At 43.2% G+C, this 26,847-nt stretch overlaps 1 protein-coding gene across 2 annotated transcripts in view; it reads left to right on the forward strand.

The window, feature by feature from the left end:
- The window catches only part of LOC126282056 (lipase 3-like), a 196,908-nt gene that overhangs the window by 91,224 nt on the left and 78,837 nt on the right, over window positions 1–26,847 (forward strand). For both annotated transcript variants that reach the window (XM_049981493.1, XM_049981494.1), the window contains one exon: window positions 10,353–10,467. In XM_049981493.1, the coding sequence (XP_049837450.1) occupies window positions 10,353–10,467 (115 nt within the window). The remainder of the gene's footprint in view (window positions 1–10,352; window positions 10,468–26,847) is intronic.

A 26,847-nucleotide genomic window follows, 5' to 3' on the forward strand; every position in this document is an offset into this window, starting at 1 on the left:
GACTCTCTCAGTTGCTCAACAGCCTCTTCACTAACTCTTGGTCGTCCTGTGCTCTTCCCTTTACAAAGACAACCGGTATCTTCAAACTGATGATACTATCTACGAATGTTATTATCGCTTGAAGGATTACAACCGAACGCACTTTGCACAGTAACTACAGATTCGCTCTTTGCAAACTGCAAAACGCTTTTGTTCACTAGTCGGCGTCTTCGCTACTACCGCTGTCTAGCGGATTGGGGAGGAAATATTGGGCACTCCGCATGCGCACTGGTGCCAAACACAACTGTTTGAGTTGCTCTTTCATTTGACATATGATTTATAACTCTCAGTTTAATGTAATAAATATTATAAAGCGTTAAAATCTCGATATTCATTTGTAAGCACCCTGTATTGTTCCGGTGTTGGAAGTTATTCTCGAGTAGGCTTGACAAGAGACATCGAAGGAGCTGAGAGATGCGCTGCTAAGTAGGTGTAGCACTGTAGCCTAAACGAGAATGCAAGAGAAATGTTCGGTGGCTTTAAATGGGAACCCTTGCAAGAGAGGTGTCGCGAATCTCTGTTGGGTAAATTGAGAGGTGTACTCGAATAAGATAGTGCTACCGTTATGCTGCCACCAACGCGCACTGGGGTGACGGAAATCATGCGATGACGGTATGGCACATAAAGAAGGTGGCGGTAGTACCGTCCACAAAAGATATAAAAGGGCGGTGCGTTGCTGGAGCTGTAGATTGTACTCAGGTGATCCATGCGAAAACTTTTCCGACCTGATTATGGCCGCTCGAAGGCAATTAACAGATTTTGAATGCCAAGCATTACTTGGTGCCTGACGCCTGGGACACTGCATTTCGGAAATCATTAGGGAATTCAGTATTCCGTCATCCACAGTGTCAAGTGTGTCCTGTGGATAACAAATTTCAGGAATTACCTCTCATCACGGAAAACCCAGTGGCCCACGGCCTTCACTTAACTACCCAGATCGCCCGCCATGAATCAAATTGATCATTTATGGGAGATAACCGAGAGGTCATTCGCGCACAAAATCCTGCTGCGGCAACACTTTCACAGTTATGGACCGCTGCAGACGCAGCGTGGCTCATTATTTCTGCAGAGGACTTACAACGGCTTGTTGAGTCCATGCGACGGCGAGTTGCTGCACTACGCCGGACCTCTATACAGGGTGTTACAAAAAGGTACGGCCAAACTTTCAGGAAACATTCCTCACACACAAAGAAAGAAAAGATGTTATGTGGACATGTGTCCGGAAACGCTTAATTTCCATGTTAGAGCTCAATTTAGTTTCGTCCACTTACGCTCAACGGAGCACGATATCATGATTTCATACGTAATACTCTACCTGTGCCGCTAGAGCATGTGCCTTTACAAGTACGATACAACATGTGGTTCATGCACGATGGAGCTCCTGCACATTTCAGTCGGAGTGTTCGTACGCTTCTTAACAACAGATTCGGTGACCGATGGATTGGTAGAGGCGGACCAATTCCATGGCCTCCACGCTCTCCTGACCTCAACCCTCTTGGCTTTCATTTATGTGGGCATTTGAAAGCTCTTGTCTACGCCACCCCGGTACGGAATGTGGAGACTCTTCGTGCTCGTATTGTGGACGGCTGTGATACAATACGCCATTCTCCAGGGCTGCATCAGCGCATCAGGGATTCCATGCGACGGAGGGTGGATGCATGTATCCTCGCTAACGGAGGACATTTTGAACATCTCCTGTAACAAAGTGTTTGAAGTCACGATGGTACGTTCTGTTGCTGTGTGTTTCCATTCCATGTTTAATGTGGTTTGAAGAGAAGTAATTAAATGAGCTCTGACATGGAAAGTAGGCGTTTCCGGACATATGCCCACTTAACATATTTTCTTTCTTTATGTGTGAGGAATGTTTCCTGAAAGTTGAGCCTTACCTTTTTATAACACCCTGTATATACCACCTCTGTGTATGTCCCGCGTAGGAATCGTGAGAGTGAGATAAGGGAGGGATTATGGCGTGTGTACAGGTATAGTCAGTCAGTCCTCCCTCGCTCTATACCCGAACAGAGCAGAAAAGAAAACAGATAATGTTGGTACAGTTGTTTGCGAGTATTTGTGTGTATGTAGATGTAGTGGAATCCAAAACAATCGTTGTGAGTGAAAATACTAGGAAATGTAAAATTCATCCTGTATTTCGGTTATTAGTTACAAAATAAGTCTCAAATACGTTAGCAGTTATCGGCTAATCGTAATGTGTAAGGAAAGAATGTGACGAAAACGTTGTCCATAATGGTTTGCTTCGTTTTAGACTGAAGGAAGAAACATCTATACTGACGACTAAAGTGATGTAAAAAGCTGCCGAAAAAAAATCGTGAAAAGCGGCACTTCTCGATGTCTTTACTGTTTGATAACTGTCCGTAGATTTCCCTGTTTCACAAGACATCGTGACGAAAATGTAAGGTGTACCAAGTTCGTTATCTTTGAATTGCAGAACCTCTTTTAGAGAACCGTAAACGTCGACGTGGGACCGGTTACTGAGCCTTTTCTTTTTTCGGTGTGGTGGAAAGGCATGTTAGACGAATCTTTACTTGCGATGAGCTGTCTGATTGTGCTAATAGGTAGACAAAACAACATTCAACGGTGTGGCTACATACTGCCACACCAAGCAAACCAATAAAAGCTCTGCAAACTTTGCAAGCCATGACGGTTGGCTAGTGCCTTTAGGGACGCTAATTGAATTTTTTATGTAGGACATGGTACGAAATACGGTTCTGAAGGCCACTGGGGACGTTACGAAATATGAGATGAGCTGTTAAAAGTGAATGTGACGGCCGCTTGGCTAGCGGTACTTTACTTTTTGCACAACAACGCTACACGTCACTCTGACCAGAATCACAAACTCTTGCGGCAGTTCAAATTATAGTTTCTGAACATGCACCCTATGGCACACACTGGGCTCAAAGTTGTGTCTCCATCTTCATATTCATCAAAAGCTGACTTGGCTGTCATCGCTTTGACTCCGGCGAAGAGCCTGAAGCCGCTGTCAATGGCTGGCTGCAATCAAAGGAAGCAGAGTTAATGCAAAGGCGCGGAGGGGGGGGGGGGGGGGGGGGATCTGTCAGTTTCTTAAAAGATATGAAAAATGGTTATGTAGAAAAATATATACGAAGACCACAGTCGAATCTGGAGAAGTACGAACTACATAACTAAGTACACTTTATGAAGGATATGAAAAGAAAGGCACAATGGTTTCCATCCCTTCTCCCTCTCCCTCCCCCCCCCCCCCAAATAAACCTCTGTAAGTGAGACTAATTTCGGTTTTCATGTCTGGATCTCTACAAGCGGAAATGACTCGAGTAAATACGCGAAATTTTCATTTGTGCTACGCACTAAATTGATTCAGAATTTTACTTACATAACTTCATCTTAACGCAGTTCCACACTTATAATTTGTATCGCTGTGGATAAACCGAATGTTTGATTCGTATACAACCTGCGAAATCCAATGTGTTTGCGTGTTCGTACAGGTCGAAGACACGTGTGGTAATTGTATTTCTGCACAGTGAAATAGAACTAAAGGACATACAATAAGGCATAGAAAATTAAGTAAAGAAACCTTAATGAAAATCAATACAATAATGTATGGATGTTGAGTAAAATAAACGTAATTATTAACACACGTTTTTAAGCTCAAATAACAGTCGTTTCGCTGTTTTAAGTGTATAAAATATCCATTTCGCCTTCAGTGTCCTTATCACTATTTTTTTTTACTTTAGATATTTATTTATCCATATTGTATGTCGGAAAATTTTCCACTTTATTTTCGAATAACCTTTAATAGTAGCGGCTCCGGTCAAAGAAAACCATCATAACGACCGGGAGAGTGGTGTGCTGACCACACGCACCTTGTGCCCGCATCCTACGGCGGTCGGATGGTCCCGATGGGCCACTTGTAGCTGAAGACGCAGTGCTTTTTTTTTTTTTTTTTGCTCACTTCGACTTACGAACGTGATTCCTATGTCACTTTTATATTGCAAACATGCAACATGCATACCATTAACGTACGAGGTATTACCAGCTAAAACGCTGTTTCGTTCCTATTTGAAATTAACCTCCCCTTAATAAATACTTCGTCATTTTTCTTGCATTGAAGGCTACAGCGTACTTCATGCCTTCTAATTTTATAAGGAGCAGTCTAATGAAAGTAAGTAAACTGTTTATTACTTCAAAATCGGTCGCCCTAACTGTTAATATATTTGTCCCACTGACGGTCAATGCCTTCATGAAAAAACGACGGCCGTTTGTTTGCTTCAGTCGAAGAGGTGCACCCCTGGATACAATTATGATTCCATAGACAACCGTCCATGAAGACATTGACCGTCTTTTCTCACAATGGTATAAACAACGGGTACGGTGATTACTTTGGAAAATTGAGCAGTTTACTTACTTTTTCTATCTGTGCCGTTTTCATTTGACTGCCCTTTATAACTGCAGATGTGGCCAACGGAAGTTTGTTAGGACGATTTGACTGCCCATTATAGATACAAGACTTTTAGCAACGTACTGAATGTCACAATTGAAAAAAAAAAATAACTTTGAACTATCTCTACACATCGGCTAGTTTGTAGATTTCTTTTTTTCATCATCTTCATCATCATCATCATCATCATCATCATCATCTCTCTCTCTCTCTCTCTCTCTCTCTCTCTCTTTGAGAATCTTGCTCTTGGAATATCTTCATTATATTTTTAGAAGAGTATGCTCACGTGCCGTTTCAGTTCGCTGGTTTGCAGTGTCGTTATGATATTCACACCTTCCGTCGTAACACGTGAAATACTCTGAACAGAATTGCTCTGTATTGTCTTCTGGTAAGCGGCGAAGACCACAGTCGGCACAATCGGCATTCACCTTCGACGAGTGGTGGCCGAGTGTGTAAGCAGAGTGTGTAAGCAGAGACGTCCAGTTTTGCAACGAAGTTGTTGATCGTGACCCATCGATAACCTCTAATGAGAGTGTCCGCACGTTCCAACATTAGAGGAGTTACAGATGTGTGCAGCCAACTGGCACATAGGAGATCGGACAGGTCTCCGCGACCTTGTTGCGTTGCTAACAGACACCTCGCCCAAAGGCTCTCCGTAGTTTTGTTCAGTATCAAGTCTCTTTAGACATTCTTCATGTGCCTATGAATATCTGCGATGTTCCATTTTCTGTCAAAAGAAACTCAATGGCAGCTCTCTGCTTGGAACGCATCCTACAGACGCCATTTTCAAGGCTACGTATAGCGCTACCACCCATCGGAACTTCATGAAACTATAAGGGCTGAAGTGTGAATATTCGACGATGTCCTACAACAAACTCTCCATTTTTTCGACCAAAACTGGCAGAGGGAAAAATGTGTTGCATTACTTATAGAACGCCCTTCGTACTCTCCTCCGTCCAGTCGTAATATTTTCATTCTCGTCTTATACTATGCCTTCTTTTGTCGTTTGCCGCCACCACTCTCTCACGAATGCTACTCTCCATCCAAAGGGAGGGGATAAGAGCTCGTTAGCTTTTAAACATAGCGAATCATACCATGGCTTACGACTCTGTGTCCGTCGACGTCGCCAGAAAGGGGGAAAAAGAGGAGGGGCGGTATATTAGAAACACTCCAATCATGGTCTGGTGGAGGCTATACCCTTTTGTCCCTTTTCCGTTTTGCACAATTCTCTCCTGCCCTAAACTTGATCTCTATATCGAGTGGTGGGGAGAAATTTTCGGCACAATCTAAACACGCCAATGATTCTCTGTCTACTTAGTGTCTTCAACATCTCCGGGAAACTCTCCCATGAATCAGACAAGCCCGTGACATTCGTGCTGTCCTTCTTTGAATACTTTCAGTAGGCCTGTCGTCTGCTAGTCCTGTTTTGTATATGCAGCACACATTTGAACGATGTTATAAGTGTGTTGGAAGCAGTTTTCTTTGTAAACTGGCTTTATCTTCCCAGTATCTTGCCAATGAACCGAAATTTGCCAACTACTTATGTACGACGGAGCTTCAGTGATCATGCCATTTTATATCCACGCAAACTGTTCCACCAAGACGGCCAGGGTGGCCGAGCGGTTCTAGGCGCTACAGTCTGGAACCGCGCAACCGCTACAGTCGCAGCTTTGAATCCTGCCTCGGGCATGGATGTGTGTGATGTCCTTAGGTAAGTTAGGTTTAAGTAGTTCTAAGTTCTAGGGGACTGATGACCTCAGAAGTTAAGTCCCATAGTGCTCAGAGCCATTTGATTTTGTTCCAAAAAATTTCAAATGTGTGTGAAATCTTATGGGACTTAACTGCTAAGGTCATCAGTCCCTAAACTGACACACTACTTAACCTAAATTATCGTAAGGACAAACACACACACCCATGCCCGAGGGAGGACTCGAACCTCCGCCGGGACCAGCCGCACAGTCCATGATTGCAGCGCCTCAGACCGCTCGGCTAATCCTGCGCGGCGATTTAGTTCCACCAAGATATTTGTATGCGTTGACTAATTCCAAATATGACTTACTGTGTGTGTGTGTGAAATCTTGTGGGACTTAACTGTTAAGGTCATCAGTCCCTAAGCTTACACATTTCTTAACCTATATTATCCTAAGGACAAACACACACCCATACCCGAGGGAGCACTCGAACCTCCGCAGGGATCAGCCGCACAGTCCATGACAGAAGCGTCCCCGACCGCTCGGCTCATCCCGCGCGGTCTGACTTATTGATTAGATGCAGAATATTATGTTTCTTCGTTTTGTGGGGCGCACAACTTAATATTTATGACCGTCTAAAGCAAGTTACCAATCGTCGAACCACGTTAAAATATTATCGAGGTCTAACTATATTTTTGCAGCCTTTTTTAGATAAGTACTTCATTACAGAGAGCTTTATAAACTGTAAAAGTCTGATATTACTGTTAATGTTGTCTACAATGTCCCTAACATAAAACATGAACGGAAATTGTCCCAATATACCTCCACACGGCTCGCCTTGAGATTACGTTTACATCTCTGGATGACTCTTCATCCGAGATACCACGCTACGTCCTCTCTAGCAAGAAAAACTCAATCCCGACACAAAGTTTATTTAATGCAGCATATACACTGAAGTGACAGAAGTCGTGGGATGCTTCCTAACATCGTGTCGGACCTCCTTTTGCCCAGAGTAGTGCAGCAATTCGAGGTGGCATGGATTCAACAAGTCGCTTGAAGTCACCTACCGAAATATTGCCTCTATAGCAGTCATTAACTGCAAAAGTGTTGCCGGTGCAGGATTTTGTGCACGAACTGACCTCTCGATTATATCCCGTAAATGTTGGATTGGATTGATGCCTGATGATCTGGGAGACCATGTCATTCGATCGAACTTTCCATAAACTTCTTCAGACCAATCGTGAACAACTGTGGCCCATTGACAAGGGACATTGTCATCCATAAAAATACCATCCCTGTCTGAGAACATGATTTCCGAAAATGACGGAAAATGGTCGACAATTATCCCAACGTAACCATTTCCAGCCAGTGATCGGTCCAGTTGGACTACAGGACAGCCCACATCATTATGGAGTCACCACCATCTTGCACAGTGTCTTGTGATAACTTGGGTGCACGGCTTCTGGGATCTGCGCCACTCTTAAATCTTATTATCAGGTCTTCCCAATCGAAATCGGGACTCGTCTGACCAAGCCAATGTTTCTCCTATCGTCTAGCGCCCAACCGATATGGACACGAGCCCAGGAGAGGCGCTGCAGTGTTGTTAGCGAAGGCATTCACGTCGGTCGTCTGCTACCATAGCTCGTTAACGCCACATTTCGCCGCACTATCCTAACGGATATGTTCGTCGTACGTACAACATTGATTTCTGCGGTTATTTCACGCAATGTTGCTTGTCTGACAGCACCGACAACTCTTCGCTAACGCCGCAGCTCTCGGTCGTTAAGGCCGTCGGCCACTGCGTTGTCCGTGGTGAGTGGCGATACCTGAAATTTGGTATTCTCGGCTCACTCTTGACACTGTTACTCTCGAAATACTGAATTCCCCAACGATTTCCGGAATGGAATGTCCGTTGCGTCTAGCTCCAAGTACCATTCCGCGTTCAAAGTCAGTTAATTCCTGTCGTAAGACCACAGTAACGTCGGAAACCATTTCAAATGAATCACCTAAGTACAGTCCGCCCTGGTGGCTCAGTGGTAGCCGGCGCGGTAGTTCAGCGTATTCGGTCAGAGGATTTAGCTACCCTCTCTAATTAAAAACTGACTCAACGCCTCACCACTGAACTTGAACGTGTGTCATGGGACATCTGCACCGAGCAAATGCAACGAACAAAAGGAGAACAACAAATAAATAAAAGTGGTTAGCGCGATAGAATGTCAATCCTAAGGGCCCGGGTTCGATTCCCGGCTGGGTTGGAGATTTTCTCCGCTGAGGGACTGGGTGTTGTGTTCTCCTAATCATCATCATTTCATCCCCATCGACGTACAGGTCGCCGAAGTGGCGTCAAGTCGTAAGACTTGTACCGGGCGAACGGCCTACCCGATGTGAGGCCCCCGTCACACGACATTTACATTTTTTATCTAAGTACAATTGACATCTCCGCCAATGCACTGCCCTTTTATACTTTCTAAGCGATACTGTCGCCGTCTGTTTACAGGGTGTCCATAAAGCCTCGTTACAAACTTATAGAACTTGTACACGTGAGTGAGTATATAATACTTTGAATAGGAAGCCATGTCTGGAAACTTACCGTTCCCGTTCTACGATGGTTCAGTACAGATGTGTAACGCGCCCACTTCTGCTGACGGATAGAAAAAAGTCTCACCTGCTTATCGTGGTATGCAATAGGATACAAAGGGTGAAGTGTACTACGCCCCAGACGGTCACCTGATGTCATTTAACGTCTACGTTGCATCAGTACTATTTTGTACATCTGGATTCTCTGAAGGTCTGGAATAATGTAAACACGTAATGTTTCAGTGTTAATACAAACAAAGGTGTTTAAGTGATAAATGGATCTTTCGTCATGTTTCCTTTCCAACGGTTACCTAAAAATTGCACAGTGTCTTGCCCAATTCAATTCCTCAAGCAGAAGTGGACGAGTTAAGCATCTGATTGAAACCTTCGTGGAAGGTAAAGAGTACGTTTCCGGACATGGGTTGCTATCCAAAATATTCTGTAATCACTCCTGTCTATAGGTCCTAGGAGTTTGTAACGGGAATTTCAGAGCACACTTTGTGTGCATATAGCTATCCCGTGACTTTTATCATCTCAGTATAATCATACTTTCATTAATAAATGTTGGCGCGGTACTGCCTCCAAAAATTTTGGGGAGACACTGTATCTACATGGGTACTTAGATCCATAGTTTTGAGGATACCATGCGAGAAGAGCGCGCATTGGGTTTCCCATGACCGATGTTTTCGAAATCAATGGCGCTTGGTTGGAGTAGATCATCTAGCTCAAGATACTCCGATTGAGCTCAGAATATGGAGTATTTATCAAAAATTATGCTCCTTTGTTTTTATCTGTGCTTCGAATTATTATTTTGATTTTCTTTGAGTCAGTATTGTATTTTAACTTCTATTCGATGTTTTCGTGCGTTCTTCTTGTTTGGTTTTAGAGAATTTTGTACTTTCAATCGATTTTAACGACATTAGTCTCTCTTTTATGTGAAGGTGCAGTCGAGTCTATTGTTCAGCGGCATAAAATCATAATAATAATCATCACCTTACTGTCCGCCCCGATAGCTGAATGGTCAGCGTGACGGATTGCTGTCCTACGGGCCCGGGTTCGATGCCCGGCTGCCGGCCGGTGTGTCCGAGCGGTTCTAGGCGCTTCAGTTTGGAACCGCGTGACCGCTACGGTCGCAGGTTCGAATCCTGCCTCGGGCATGAACGTGTGTGATGTCCTTAGGTTAGTTAGGTTTAAGTAGTTCTAAGTTCTAGGGGACTGATGACCACAGATGTTAAGTCCCATAGTGATCAGAGCCATTTGAACCATTTTTGATTCCCGACTGGATCGGGGATTTCCTCAGGGAGTGGGTGTTGTGTTGTCTTCATTATCATTTCATCCCCAGACGGCGCGCAGATCGCCCAATGTGGCGTCGAATGTATTAAGATCTGTACCAAGGTGGCCGGACGTGCCCAGTAAGGGGCCTCCCGGCCAATGACGCCAAACGCTCATTTCCATTTCCATCACCATACTTATCCAATTAGGTCAGCGCTCTGTTTCGACAGGAGTCACTCAACCAGCAGTTAAGTGCTTTCCTCTTTTTTCGTGCCGTCTGAGTAAGTGCTCTTCCTCCATGAGATGGAGTGGTGCTACACTGCGCTTCTCTGGTGTTGCAGCTTTCGTGCTGGCAGACGCTGGCTATGACGTGTGGCTGGGCAACGCTCGAGGCAACGTGTACTCCACCAACCACACGCGGCTGGACCCCAACAGCGAGGAATTCTGGCAGTTCAGGTGAGTCCGACTCAACCCCAAAGCGGCAGCTGCTTCCGGTGCACCCCTGAGCATATACCACATATGTAGCCTTCCACCATAAGGAACATCACGCAAATATCAGATTAGCTTGTGTGGCAGTAAATGATACACAGGACCTGTAAGTCAACCAGACAGGAAATGTGACCCTATCACCAATAACACCTGTCCAAACTTTGAAAGGAAATCTCCACTGATGTTCCAATCTCGAAGGCACCGTTAGTGTCATAAGCCGAATCGTGTGTGTTGTGGATGATCATAACACCATTTCGGCTAAAGCATTCTTCGCTTGTAAATAACAAAAATGGTACAAATGGCTCTGAGCACTAGGCGACTTAACTTCTCAGGTCATCAGTCGCCTAGAACATAGAACTAATTGAACGCAACTAAACTAAGGACATCACACACATCCATGCCCGAGGCAGAATTCGAACCTGCGACCGTAGCAGTCGCCCGGTTCCAGACTGTAGCGCCTAGAACCGCACGGCCACTCCGGCCGGCTGTAAATAACACTTACGCGAGGAACTGTTGATCATTCACATATTGTGTAAAGATCCATTGGCAGAAGGCAGCTCGAACGGGAAAGTCAGGTGCGTCCAGGGTTTGCATACTTTCTATATGAATGGATACAGTTTCTCTCATGAAATTTCCGAAAGATGATGGAGGGCGAAAAGCATTCACCAGCAATCCTTCAGGTATTTGTGACCGGTATTATGTTCACTTGTAAAACACGGTACTCCATTCGCGGTAACAGAGAAAAATGTCAAATTATAACAACAATATTATCTAAAAAAATTACGTTTAATTTCTACGAAAATCTGACAGTTATCAGCATGTATTAAATAATTAAAGAATAGACAAATTCCTTAATTAAAATCGAAGAAGATACATATCACATTTAATTTCTTAAAAAACATAAAAATTAGCGGTATGTCAAATAGAGGAATCTCTTACTTTATAAATGTTCGCACACACCCTTCACCGTGGTACACCGGTTGCGGAATACTGTTCTAAAGCACCCCTTCGGCTCGCCCCACCGGCAGGACGTCCCACGATACATGCCAGTTAAACACCGACGGGCGGTGAACCAACAGCGTGGGACACAAATCCAACTACGAGCTTTTTAACCGCAACAACTTTAATATACGCTATTGGAGCTGGAATTACCGCGGCTGCTGGCACCAGACTTGCCTGTTCTAAGACATCATAGTAAGAGCGTATGAAGAACTGTATAAACTGAAAATGGAAATAGCATTAGAAGTTAAAATTGATGCCACACTTGGACGATTGAACGAAGGAACATTTACGATAAATCGGCCTGATCTATCCTTCGGCCAATGCTCAGAAATCTGTGGAACAAATCAAAGATTCATACTAATTGTAATTGAAAGAACGTCAGTAACCTTACCATTTTCCGGTGACATATCAGAATAACATACTTTCCACTTCCATTTGTGAAAAATGTTTAGGGGTATATTTTATTTACATACTCTTGTGTATTATTTTTAAACCGTCACGCAAAAGCATGTGTGTCTATGCTGTAAACTATATGCTGCCTGCTCCGCTTAAGTAACATGCTGAAGATGTAATCTGACAGGGGTATACAAGTCAGTAAATACAAAATAATGCTGGTTCTGAACGCGGGAAGGAAGCAAAAGCAATGACACTATCCTTTTATGTAGGTCAGATGTAAAAAAAAAAAAGATTGTCCAACTACTAATCATTAGTCCTTTGGAGCATTGTAAGATGTGTAAACTGGTGTGGGTCAGTCACTTGACTCTCCATCACTGGCGTAAGTCATGGTAGTCAACCGGTTTATATGGGCCAGTCAGTTGAGTGGAATCAGAGCAGAAAGTTAAGTCAACATGGAGACGTGACTCAATGGCAGAATGGAGCTATTGTGTTTGGGCGTTGCGTGACCACATCTTGAATGAAGTGTCCTGTTTGTTGGGGAATCAATGCGGACTGTCCAAAGTGTACACAGTGTATGATCCTCGCAGCCATATAACATTGCGTGAGACCAGCGGTCTAAAAAGTTCGTAACCGAGAGGGGCCAGATAATGATGACACGCCCTGTCAACATCAGTTGGTTCCAGACCCGAAAATAGTCGAAGCTGTGAGTTAATTCAGGTCCACCTCAACCTATTTCCGAGAGAGGGTTGCGGAATGAACTACACGAAATAGACATTTGGCTTTCAGTAGCCCAAAAAACTTAGAAATGAATAGTAGCTGAGTGGAGGCGTATAGCGCGGTCGGTCGAGTCACTACTCTGTCTCCCGTCATATGATGCAAGACGTTGAATGCCCCAATGGTCTAAGACCACAGCATGCCAAACTTCACGCGCGTAGTATGTGTGGGTCGCGTGTGGGCCAAGGCCCTGCCTGTCACACAGCTTTTGCGCGGTCCTTCTTGGAAGTATGTGGAACAGTGCGACGTCTCATTAAGCATTGCGGTATGGCATTTGTTGGTTGGCGCAATACTCTGTGTCCAGCTCGATCATGATGTAAGCACTGTTCACTCTTCGCTATTTGTTCGTTCGTGGTGTCAAGGACGTTCACAGGTCGCGTGGTTGTTTTCACAAAAAGAGAAAATCTAGTGATCTATCGAATTCTTTAAAATGTATACGAATGACAGAAGAGTAGGAGGAGAATTGTCATTTTGCATAAGCGACTGGTACTGCTTATTTGCTGTGAAACGACATCACAATGCCATGCAGAAAGAATTTAAGGATTTAGTTGAGAATGAATGAGCAAAAACTTATAACAATCGACAGGATACATTTTTCTATACATCAAGAAACATTATGTGCTAAATTTTCAGGAATGGAGCACGTGAACAAATCAATGATACGAATAGTAAAATTTCTGAAATCGCGCCTTATTCCGTTGTCAATTGTAACAGTTTTCAATGGAACTGAACGAAGAGTATGGGGACTTCATATCTTACTGTTAAGTACATTGGTTAACGGTCTGGACGATTGACTGATCTGGCGTTGTAACATCAATCAAAACGGCCTTGCTGTGCCGGTACTGCGAACGGCTGAAAGCAAGGGGAACTACGGCCGTAATTTTTCCAGAAGGCATTCAGCTCTACTGTTCAGTTAAATAGTGATGGCATCCTCTTGCGTAAAATATTTCGGAGATAAAATAGTCCCCCAGAGCATAATTCAGTCATAGCTAACACTTGGTTTAAGAATCATAAAAGAAGTTTGTATACGTGGAAGAGACGTGGTGAAACGGGGAGGGGGAGTTCAGACTGATTATATAATGGTAAGACAGAGATTTTGGAATAAATTTTTAAATTGTAAGAGATTCCCAGTAGCACATGCCAGACCACAATTTATTCACTATGAACTGCAGATTAAAACTCGAGAAACTGCAAACGTAAGGAATTCGAGGAGATGGGACCGGAATAAATTGAGAGAACCAGATGTAAAGAGTTTCAGAAGGAGCATTAGGGAACGATGACAGAAACTGGGGAAAAATACAGTAGTTTGCTTTGAGAGATGAAACAGTGAAGGCAGCAGAGGCTGAAGTAGGTAAAAAGACGAGGGCTGCTAGAAATCCTTGGGTAACACAAGAAATATTGAATTTAATCTATGAAATGAGGAAATATAAAAATTGCAAAAAGTGAAGCAGGCGAAACGGAGTGCAAACGCCTAAAAAATGAGGTCACAGTACGTGAAAAAGGGCTAAGCAGGAATGGCTGGAGGACAAATGTAAGGATATAGAAACATATATTACTAGGGGTAAGAAAGATGCTGCCTACAGGAAAATTAAAGAGACCTTTGGAGAAAAGAGAACCGCCTGTGTGAAAATCAAGAGCTCAAATAGAAAAGCAGAGCTAAGCAAAGAAAGATAAGCAGAAAGGTGGAAGGAGTATATAGAGACTCAATACGAGGGATATTCACTTGGGGGCAGTATTATGAAAATGGACGTAAATGAAGACGAGAAGGGAGATTTGATACTGCGGGAAGAATTTGACAAAGCCGAAACAAAGCCCCGGGAGAAGACAACATTGCATTACAGCTACTGATAGGCTTGGGAGATCCAGCCACGACAAAATTCTACCATCTGGTGAGCAAGATACATGAGACATTCCAAATACTCTTAGACTTATAGAATAATATAACAATTCTTATTTCAAAGAAAGGAGAAGCTGACAGGCGTGAAAATCACCGAACTATCGGTTTAATAAGTCACGGTTGTAAAATACTAACATGAGTTCTTTACAGAAGAATAGAAAAACTGATAGAAGCCACCTCGGGGAAGATTAGTCTGGATTCCGGAGAAATGGGGGAACACGCGAGACAATACTGACCCTACGGATTCTCATAGAAGGAAAGGCAAATCTACGTTTATAGCATTTGTATACTTAGAGAAAGCTTTTGACAATGTTGACTGGAATACTCTCTTTCAAATACTAAAGGTGTCGAAAGGCTATTTACAATTTGCACAGACACTAGGCAGCCGTTATAAGAGTCGAGGGGTACGAAAGGGAAGCAGTGGTTGAGAAGGGAGTGGAACAGGGCTCTTGCCTATCTTCGATGTCATTCGGTCTGTATATTGAGCAAGCAGTGGAGGAAAAAAAAGTTGAAGTAGGAATTTAAGTCCAGGGACAAGAAATATAAACTTTGGTTTGTCGAAGACTCTGTAATTCTGTCAGAGACGACAAAGGATTTGGAAGAGCAGTTTAATGGAATGGACAGTGTCTTGAAAGCAGGATATAAGATGAACATCAGCAGAAGAAAAATGAGCGTAATGGAATGTGGTCGAATTAAATCAGGTAATGTTGATGGAACTAGATTATGAAATAAAACACTTATAGAAGTAGTGTAAGTTTGCCATTTGGGCAGCAAAATAACATGATGGCCGAAGCAGAGAGGATATAAAATGTAGACTGGCGATGGCAAGAAAAGTGTTTTTGAAGAGGAGAAATTTGTTGAGATCGAATATAGATTTAGGTATCAGGAAGTCCTTTCTGAAAGTATTTGTATGGAGTGTAGTCATGTATGGAAGTGAAAAGTGGACAATAAATCGTTTAGACAAAAAGAGAATAGAAGCTTCTGAAATGTGGTGCTACAGAAGAATGCTGAAGATTAGATGAGTAGACGACACAACTAATGAGGAGGTACGTAACGGAAATGGGGAGAAGTGAAATTTGTTGTACAATCTGGCTAGAAGATGGGATCGATTGGTAGGACACATTCTGAGGCATCAAGGAATCACCAATTTAGTACTGGACGGAAGCGTGGGGGCAAAAATCGTAAAGGAAGACAATGAGATGAATACAGTAAGCAGATTCAGAAGGATGTTCACTGAAGCGCCAAAGAAACTGGTAGAGGCATGCGTATTCAAATACAGAGATATGTTAACAGGCAGAATACGGCGATGCGGTCGGCAACGCGTATGTAAGACAAGAAGTATATCGCGCAGTTGTTAGATCGGTTACTGTTGCTACTATGGCAGGTTATCAAGATCTAAGAGGGTTTGAATGTGGTGTTATAGTCGGCGCACGAGCGATGGGACATAGCATCTCCGAGGTAGCGATGAAGTGGGGATTTTCCCGTACGACAATACCAAGAATCTAAGGAATCTGGGAAAACATCATATCTGTGACATCGCTGCGGCCGGAAAAAGATCCTGCAAGAACGGAACCTACTACGACTGAAGTGAATCGTTTAACGTGACAGAAGTATAACCGTTCAACAAATTGGTGCAGATTTCAATGTTGGGCCATCAACAAGTGTCAGCGTGCGAACCATTCTATGAAACATCATCGATACGTGCTTTCGGAGCCGAAGGCCCTCTCTTGTACCCTTGATGACTGCACGACGCAAAGCTTTACGCCTCGCCTGGGCCCGTTAACACCGACATGACTGGAAACATGTTGCCTGGTCGGACGAGTCTCGTTTAAATTTATCGAGGGGACGGACGTGTAAAGGTATGGAGACAACCTCATGAATCCGTGGACCCTGCATGTCAGCAGGGGACTGTTCAAGCTGGTCGAGGCTCTGTAATGGTTTGGGGCGTATGCAATTTGAGTGATATAGGATTCCTGATACGTCTAGATACTACTCTGACATGTGACACGTACGTAAGCATCCTGTCTTATCATCTGCATCGATTCATGTCCAAGGTGCACACCGACGGACTTGGGCGATTCCAGCACGACAATTCGACTCCCCACACGTCCAGAATTGCTGCAGAGCGACTCCAGGAACAGAGTTTAACACTTTTGTTGGCCACCAAACTCCCCAGACAGGAACATAGTTGAGTATATCCAGGATGCCTTGCAACGTGTTGTTCAGAAGAGAATCCACCCTCTGGTACCGTTAGGGATTTATGGGCAGCACTGCAGAATTCATGGTGTCAGTTCCCTCCAGCACTATTTCAGACATTGGTCGGGTCCATGCCACGTCGTGTTGGTCCATTTCTGCATCCTCGCGGGGGCCCTACGGGATGTCAGGCACGTGTGCCAGTTTGTGTGACTCTTCAGTGTATGTAGAAGTAGATTGGGTAATTTTGGTCACAGCTGCAATATCTTTCATATATCAAAGTTCAGCCGCACTTTATAGCTGATAATTAATGCGTCTACATAGAATTCAGACAAACTGTCATTCCGTTATTGAAAGCAGATAGAAGCGCCGTACACATACAAAACGATATTTCAAAAGTGTCTCAGTGAAAATGAGAATCCTCACAATGATTTCTGGTTCAAAAATTGTAACATGGAAATCTCTCTTGTAGAGCTCTGGTTAGTAGAACGGCACTCTGGACAAAACTAACTCCATATAACTGTAAACGGTGCTTCCAGCTGCAGATCGTCTACTGTTTTTTCCTGTGACCTGTTTTGGGTCACTCGTGTTATGCCAGTATACGGATATATGGTACCCCCACATTCAAATTTATTTTTCAACGAAATATCAATTGTAGTTGACTGATCTAGGTTATTAACTTTTGAAAGTCCTCTAACCTATTGATTTCGCAGAGTACTTTTGTCCATATATGTGAAACTCATTCTGAAACACAATTATTTGCTGTTGTCATTTGGTGAAAATTAAATGCAGCTATTTCAAATCACTATCGTTCGCTTCTAGCACAAATGTCGTAAAGGATTACACTCTTATTTGGATACATCCGAGTAGTTTTTTTAGTTAACACAATATGCAAAGCATCATTTTAATTCCTCTTTTTCTTGTATCACCAGAGTCCGTGACGTCATTTTATTTTATTTATTTGATTACACAGCTATTGTCGCGCTGTTGAGGAGGTGATATTACTTTCAAAAAAGACAAAAAAAGGGGTAAGATCATAAATTCTTTTATTATTTTTATTTTTTCCAATGTTTACGTAAAGATAACATTACAAGTACATTATTAAAAGTAAGATAGAATGTGAGACAATATTTGATGCGATTTACTCCCTTGAGATCTTACTAACAAACATTTATTCTCGCAAAATAATCGACAATTTTACGATTCAAAGCTCAAGTATAAAGGGAATTAAAGCGAATGGTGTCCATCGCTCCATCGCTAAAAGACATACCTGGCATACAGTGCTCGTTTCCAACAACCCTTTCATATCTTTACAATAAATGCTTCAGAATAATGAAAGGTGTAGACGCAACAGACTTCCTATACTTCGCAGAGATCATGGAATGCGATGCTGAGGAGCGAACCATGTAAGCGAAACCAAGGCTATCAGCTAGGAGAGTGGACTAGATAGGGGGGTGGGGCTAGCGTCACGGCAGACTGTTACTATTCCATTAGCGCACACCGTCTAGCGTGTGCACACATATTGCGGACATTTGTGTCCCTTTGATGTGCCGTGATTGCTGCGCCACCGGCGACGTCGCCTGCGGACTAGTGGCTCACACAGTGCGAGGACGTAATCGAGGTAGAAATTTTCGCTTTGTCTGTGGAGAGTAGCTTTTCAGTTAACGCTAAAATCTTATCACGGCAGCGAAAAGAAATACGACAAAGGTGAACGTGGTAAAATCGGCTGGAGTTTGATTTGAAAGAACAAAACGCCTGGCGCAATAGTACTTCACCTATATCTACATCTATGGTTACTGCACATTTAGCACTTGAGAGTGTACCAGAGGTTCATTTAGACTATTTTTCTACAGTACCGCTCTCCAAAAGCCCGTAAGAAAAATGAGCACCTATATCCTCCTGTGCAAACTGATATTTTGCCATATAACTCCTTTTAACTATGTAGAAATTAATAAAGTATTTTGAAATTCCAAGGAGCGAGTTGAGAATTATAATTTTGTGAAAAGATTTTGCCGCTACAAAAAACGCCTTTGTTTTAATGCTGGTCACCACAATGATAATTATAATTTTGTGAAAAGATTTTGACGCTACAAAAAACGCCTTTGTTTTAATGATGGTCACCACATCTCGCTTATCATATCCGTTAGGCTCTCTCCTCTAGTTTGTGAAAATAAAAAACGAGCTGCCCTTCTTTGAACTTGTTCAGCGTCCTTCGTCAGCCCCTTATGGAGAGGATTCCATACCGCACAATACTATCCATAAGAGAGCGAATAAGCGTAGATTTATTGCTCTTTCTAAATATTCTGCCAATAAAACTCAGTCATTTTTCGAATTTCTGCACAAAATTTTCTGTGTGACTATGCCATGTGATCCCTTGGTATTTAGTTGAATCAATAACATTTAAATTTTTGTGACTTGTCGCGTAACCGTGATCTTAGGGATCATGTGGAAGACCTCGCACTTTTTATTGTTCAGTCCAGGCCGAGAGGTTCTAGGCGCCTCAGTCCGGAACCGCGCTGCTGCTACAGTCGCAGGTTCGAATCCTGCCACGCGCATGGATGTGTGTGATGTCCTTAGATCAGTTAGGTTTAAGTAGTTCTAAGTCTAGGGGACTGATGACCTCAGATAATAAGTCTCATAGTGCTTAGAGCCATTTGAACCATTGTTCGGGCCCAGTTACCACTTATCGAATCATACAGATGTCTTGTCTAAATTATTTTATAAATCTACTTCGTCTTCTGAACAATTTATGAGTCGGTAAACTCTCAGAATCATCTGCAAACAATCTAAGAGGGCTGATCATACCGTCTCTCCAATCGTTTGTGTAGAATAAGAATAGCAGAGCACCTGTAATGTTTTCTTGGGAAACCACATATACATGATGTTCAAAAATTCAGTACCCAAACGGACAAATTTGATGATGGAGATGACAACAAACATATTGTGTAAAGCAATAAGGTCTTAAAGATGCATACTGAGTACTGAGTATCCAGGAGGTTACTGGTTGTGATTGACAATGACACAATGTTAAATGTGTTTCAGTCCTTTACTGTTAAGACTAGAGTTATAATGAATGTTCAAAAGGACCACCACTAACCGCAGCGCAAGAATACATTTTGGTTTTTGTGCAGCCCCAGAGAAGGAAGGCATGTGGGGTAAGGTCCGTAGATGTTGCAGGCCAATTTAGGGGTCCTCCCTTGCTGATCCACCGATTGCTGAAAGTATGCGTTGATGGTGCCCATCCTGATTCTGCAACATGCACCAGGGCCCACCGAGCTGGTCCAGTGCGAACAACAGGACGTTACAACATTAGGTACAGCAAATCAAATTAAGTTCAACGATGTTGGAAAAGGTACTGTTTATCTCTGTGTACTTAGTCATGCTTAGTGCTCTCTCAAAACGCATTTCTGACACCAGGCTGCCTAACGAAAAACATTTCTTGTTGACTACGTCGTAATATTTTTCAGTTTTGGCCTTTTCAACACCATGTCTACACTGCCAGACGAAAAAGTGAAGCACCGAGAAGACGTGATCGAACGTCAATGTCATTTTGTGTTAGTACACACCATCGACAGGCACGTGAATCATTTAAGTTGCAAATTCACTGTGACAGGTAGAATGGTCACAAGGGTCCATTGGTGCTTCTCGCGTTTAGTGATGTTACCTGTCCTGGTAGGGTATACAACTGATGTGAAAATCATCAGATTGAGAACGATCACTATGAAGAATAGGAAGGTGCCACATACTCGTGTGAGACAGTTCTATCTACGCCTGACAGAGTTTGAAAGGCGCTTCATTGTTGGTCTCCATTTGGGCAGCTGGTCGAATAGCGTAAGATCCAGATTTGTGAGTCGTTTGGATGTGACAGTGGTCTGATTTTGGACTGCAAGGGAATGTGAGGGCAGGATTACTTGTCGTAAAGGTTCTGCTTAAACACGTCTGAACAGCACAAGAGACGGTATTACCCACCAAGAGCATCATGATCCCTTGACGTTTGCATCCGACATCCGAGAACAAGTAATGGGCACTGTACAACATTCTGTATCGTCCTGCATCATTGGTTGGAGACTACGATCAGATGTTCTATGAACTTCCCATCCAAAGTGTACGCTGCCATTAGCTTCACAACATAAACGGCTGTGTTTGGAGTAGAATCGTCACAGTGAAGCGTGGACTGCTGATGAATGGCGTCACATGGTGTTGATCAGTGAATTGCGGTTCTGAACTACCCCAGATGACTATCGTCGGAGACTATCTCGGCGATCCAGGATGAGGTCCCATTTTTCCAACGTTTTGGAGAGGTTCACTCCTGGTGTAATGGTGTGGGAAGACATGACACGACTGGTAGTGGTTGAGGGAACTCTGACGCCTCAACGGTATGTCAGGAACATTCTGCGTCCTGGCAGTAGAACCATTTTCCAACAAGCCAACGCTCGTCCACACATGGCCCTTGCCTCTATGGACTGTCTACATGATGCTGCTGTAGTCCAGTGAGCAGCGAGATCCACAGATCTGCCCCTGACAAAACGTATGTGGGACTAGATTGGATGTCAAGACAGTCTCAGTGCCAGTATCCAGGATATCAAGTACCAGCTACAGCAGTCGTGGGCCAGCTTGCCTCACGAGAGGATACAGAGGCTTTATGACAGCAGTTCCAACCGAATCAGCGCATGAGTCTAGGCCAGAGGGGGGAGGTGGGAGCGTCATACTGATAAGCGGACTCGAACTTCCCACACATCCTCTCCAGCTATGAATTTCCATTTCGTTTCCCTCCTCCCTTCCCGGTGCTTCACTTTGTTTGCCCATTAGTGTATACAGCAAAAGATTTCGTAATAAAAACAGTGAAAGATGTGCGTTTATCTGACTACACCACTCATTAGGGTATAGCTTATCATCTAGACGCGGTATTTTATCATTTTCATACGCCATCATTATCATTTTCTACACAGACCAATGCCTACAAGAAGTGGTGTGTGGAGCATGTGCTTTATTTGGTCCTGACTTACCCTTTATGATCGGCAGCTTCTATTTCATGAACGCTCTGTCTTGCATGAAACGCATTCTCTTATTTTGGCTGTTGGCTAATGAGAATTTTCTGTTCTCTCCAAGCATAAAAAAAAGGAGGGCAAAACCGGTGGAATACACATGATTATAGCAAGGGAAGGAATCGAAGGACAGAGATGGTGGCAGAGGACACCGCCCCATTCTGTCTTTGCGTACATGACTTTGGGAAGGTAGGTGGAACGATCTGCCCCGCTAATTCGTGGACGTGTCTTTCCATTAGTTGCAGGTAGCTCGCAGTAGAAGTTTCGAGAGCTTTCGATACCCGAACAACGGCTACAGACGGCGCGTTTTGGACTTGAGCCGACTGGGACGTCATATTGCGCCCCAAAGTTAGAGCTGTGATTGGCCGGGAGGTTCTCCAAAAAGTGCACCCTCTCGCGGGTGAGGAGGAGTGACTGAGGGCAGTTGAAGGTGAGATGTGCTACAAGCTGCAGGCGTTGGAGATGTTGTGGACCGGTACGGACACACTGCAGAGCTGTACCACGAAGCAGCGATTGTGAGAAAAAAAGTAACTGCTCACTTGCGTATCGTTAGTCAAATGGTTCAAATGGCTCTGAGCACTATGCGACTTAACTTCTAAGGTCATTAGTCGCCTAGAACTTAGAACTAATTAAACCTAACTAACCTAAGGACATCACACACATCCATGCCCGGGGCAGGATTCGAAGCTGCGACCGTAGCCGTAGCGGTCGCTCAGCTCCAGACTGTAGCGCCTAGAACCGCACGGCCACTCCGGCCGGCTATCGTTAGTCCGTGATTAGAACTGGTTAGCAGTACCAATTCTTTGCACCAAATTCTTTCCGAATTGATGAAGTGTTTGCCACGTGTGTCGTAAGCTAAGTCTTTAGACCACCATAGTTTAAGTTAAACTGAATGATGGTTCTCTTGTTTCAATGGCTGTTATTCACATCAGTTTTTCTCTCTTGTCCCGTGCAAATAAAGATTCCCTCTGGTTCAGTACGTTGGATCATGGACAAGCTTATAATATCCTTTCCCTTGTTCCCAAAGAGGCACCCCGTCCCAATGCTGATCACTGTCAGGTTTGCATTTCGTAACGGACAGTAGCACATAAGTACACTTTCTGCTACGCAATTAAACTTCCTTCATGTATAATTAACTTTGATAAATCCAAATGTTTTAATTCTCTTTTTTACTTCAAGCTTCCCAGGTCATTTTCAGATGCATCAGACAAGAGAGTGAGAAAGTTACATGAGGCACTCCTAAACACTGGATTCATCTCCATAAGGCCATACTGTGTGGCATCAAGGTAAAGAAATTGCTTTACTTGTTTTCAGGGCAAAAAATCCTCACACTTTAATTAAACTCAGTGTGGCCATTGCACTTACGGGGTACGATACAATCATCAGAATATGCAACAACAATAAGAAATAGGAATTATTATTATATTCAATTCCCATTTTTGCTCTTGTTTTTCTAGCACAAAAATTAAGATCACTAGTTTACAGTCAGATCATTCCATACAACCACAGATTAAAACACAGCTGGCAGCTCATAATAGATTACATTACAAATCAGGACTTGGATTTTTTCAGGACGAAGTACCTCTTAAGTAATCGGGGATTTGTATCAGTGCTTTAATCAAGTAATATTAACTGGAGTGAAAAAAATTATCTGCATCAAGTTACTTGGACCTGGTAAATCGACTTTGATACCTCAATTACTTCCGAACTTTTTTCAAAGAAACTATGTAAGTGTAAGTTGAGCAGAGCTCTCATATCAGGCTTGGCAGAATTATTTCACGGAATCTATCCCTCACAAGACACAAATAAGAGGTGGTCCAGACCTTCGAAAGATATTAGTGATGCAGCGCAAATTTCTAAAAGATAAACCAAACACGATAACTTGAATTACTCAAAGAGAGATGGTAAATTAATTACAAAGAAAGAGATCGATAGTGAAAGAGACTGAGAATATCAAGCCATTTCATGTAGTAGCCGAAACTATTTTGAGTTACGGAGTCTTGACGGAGCAGAAGGGTTTTTCTGAGCAAAACAAGTTTTCCGAAATGTGACATCTGCTTCAAGAGATGCAGCTACAAGAGCGATGTGTGTTAGGATCACTGGGCAGAAGAGGGTATGTAGCGTCAAGCGAGTACTACGTCAGTCACTGTAAACAAATCTTCCCCTTATGATGTTGGCCATCCATGTTTGAGTACATACTGAGTCGACCTTGCAGTACTCCAGAGGAAGTGCTGACGTTCTGCACCATCAATTACGCACTAGAATGGTGACACACATTCCATTGCATCAGCTTCCTTTATTATGAAACCATTAATGCTTCAGACTGCAATAGGCACGTAGTATCTTTCTGAGTAGCGAAATCTGAAGTTTTCGGAAGAATAATGCCTCATCTTCTCCATAATCAATAGTGGTGGGTGTACTGGATGTTACCATGGTGACAGCGTGACCATGTGTTAAGAGTCATGGTGCACGAAAACCAATCATGATTATTTCAGGCACCTTTGATACGACATACTTCCTCGGCTTCTACAGATTGAAGGCGGCCACTGCAAGTGCTTTAGAGACTGTGATAATGCCTCCCATTCAGGGAAATCCACATTCCAAATTTACTAGGATCACCGCTTTAGTAACATTGCACAGTTGTCTGACATCTATCGATTATGTCTCTAGTATCGTTATTCGTCTAGCAACCACCCCAAGAACAAACATCATGGTGTTTAAGGGATCTAGTTGTAGTAGATTTTGAGGTGAGGGGAGGAGGGACAGAAATTATATTTAATTAGACTGAAATCCGTGTGATCCCATTGTATACAGCGATCGTTGAACATGGACAATCAAGAAAAGAACAGCAAATCGATCACAAACTCCATCGCTTTATTGCAGCATATGTAGATTTCAACTTTTACATAGTCATCTTGAGTGCATATAACAATATGTGACATTAGTCCAAAGTGTCATGTAGTAAACAATATTGGTGTAGAGCTTTACTTTTGTCTCATATGAACAGTAAATGTCCCGGACGACGGTGTGTGTTTTCTTACCGAAAACTTCCACAGGTCAGTCGTATGTTTGAAAAGGTATTCCATGTGCTGTGACCTTTTTCAACGGCCCTCCCCGCTATTAACACACTCCTGGCTACTAAACGTTTAGCACTATGAAGACTGTGTGCAAGATACGTAACAGTGGCATTCGCATGATTAGAGTTTCAGTGCCACCACAAAAATCAGTTAGGATTTACGCCCACCTACATTCTGTATATAAAAAAATATTCAGTAGTTGATATCACATTCAGAAGTCCAATTTGAATATTGCCTTTTTGTGGCAAGAAAGAGACAAGTTTACCAGCGCACGTCAAAATTCAATAGTGAGAGCTTGTGGCCTATCACACTTGTGGTTTATCTTTCTGTAATATTGACGTTAGTGTTTCTCGGAATCCAAAGTCTGTCATAGCAGACTGAAATCGATGGGCTCAGAAGGACAATACAGCTACGTTAAATACGTTGAGTCACGATTGTTTGCAGCAAGGTAAGTCTCCACACGTACAGTGCGATGATGTGTGGAGCACCACGGACATTCAGTACGGGGGTCATAGTTGGGCTGGCCTTAACTCGGCAGCGGAGGGGTGCGTGCCGACTATGTACCAACGGTCATATTGGCGCAGGAGGGACACCACTTGTTTCTAGTTGCCTTGTGCCACCACGTCGTCTTTTTAATGAGTACCAGTTGTACATGCAGTACCACGACGGATGCATCCCTTTTGTGAAAGCTCCAAAGAAAACGAGCGTACATCGATTTTATTCGTCATTATCACATAGACTCAACACTTGGCGTGACTGTATCATCTACTACATAACACAGTCACCTCTGGTTCGCATAGTCGGTGATATGGACACCAGCTGTTACTTTCCTGGCGTGTTAGGGCTAATGGCTCCGCCGTATCTTCGACGCTTCCATACTCTTGTGTTTTAGCAAGACAACACAAAGCAATTTTTCCCGTGCTGTCCAGAGCTATCTCGCTACAAATTATGTTCGACGGTTGCCCTGGTCAATATGTACTCTAGATTTCCCACTTGCTGAAAATATTATAGGTTGCCAAAAGGCTGGAACGCCAAAACTCGCCAGCCACTCTGATTCGTGATTGTTAGCGTATTGAAATAGCGTACAAAGATACGTCAGTATCAGTCATTCAAGCTCATTTGGAATTGATGCCCACTCATTAGTATTCGATCTCAATTAGTATATAAAAAAGATATTTAACTTCATCTGGAATCATACACATGAATACTGAAAGGAATCGGCTAAATTTCAGTTACACGGTAAATCACACAGATCTAAAGACTGTAAGTTCAACCAAATACTTAAACATTACAATTACGAATAACTTAAATTGAAACGTTGCCATAGGTAATTTTGTGAGAAAAGGGAACCAAAAACTGCGATTTATTGGCTTAGAAAGCGCAACAAGTCTACTAAAAGCGACTGCTTACACCATGCTTGTCCGCCATCGTCGACTGTATTGCTATGCGGTGTAGAATCCGCGTCAGTTGGAACGGATGGAGGACACCAAAAAAGCTGAAAGAGGGGCAGCTCATTTTGTATTATCGTGAAATGAGGGAGTGAGTGGCACTTAATCGTAAGTGAATTAGAGTAACAAACGTGAACCGTGATGGCAGTTATTAAAACATAGGCGTTTTTCGTTGCAGAAGGATCTTCTCGTGAAATTTCAATCGCAAACTTTCTGCTCCGTTTCCGAAAATATTCTTTTGCCGCCCACCTACACAGGGAGAAATGATCATCATCACGATAAAATAGGAGAAATCAGAGCTCGCACAGAAAGATTGAAGTGCTTGTTTCTCCCGTGCACCGTTCGGGAGGCGTAACGGTAGACAGATAACTTGATGGTGGTTCGATGAACCCTCTGCCAGAGTAGTCATGTAGATGTAGAAGTGCACTTTAGGTGTAAGTGTTGACCATCCTTGCACTACTTGTCACGAGGAGGAAATAATTACAAACAAAATATGTTTTACTTATCTTCCTCTC

This window comes from Schistocerca gregaria, chromosome 7 (genome assembly GCF_023897955.1).
Source record: "Schistocerca gregaria isolate iqSchGreg1 chromosome 7, iqSchGreg1.2, whole genome shotgun sequence".
Lineage (NCBI taxonomy): Eukaryota > Metazoa > Arthropoda > Insecta > Orthoptera > Acrididae > Schistocerca > Schistocerca gregaria.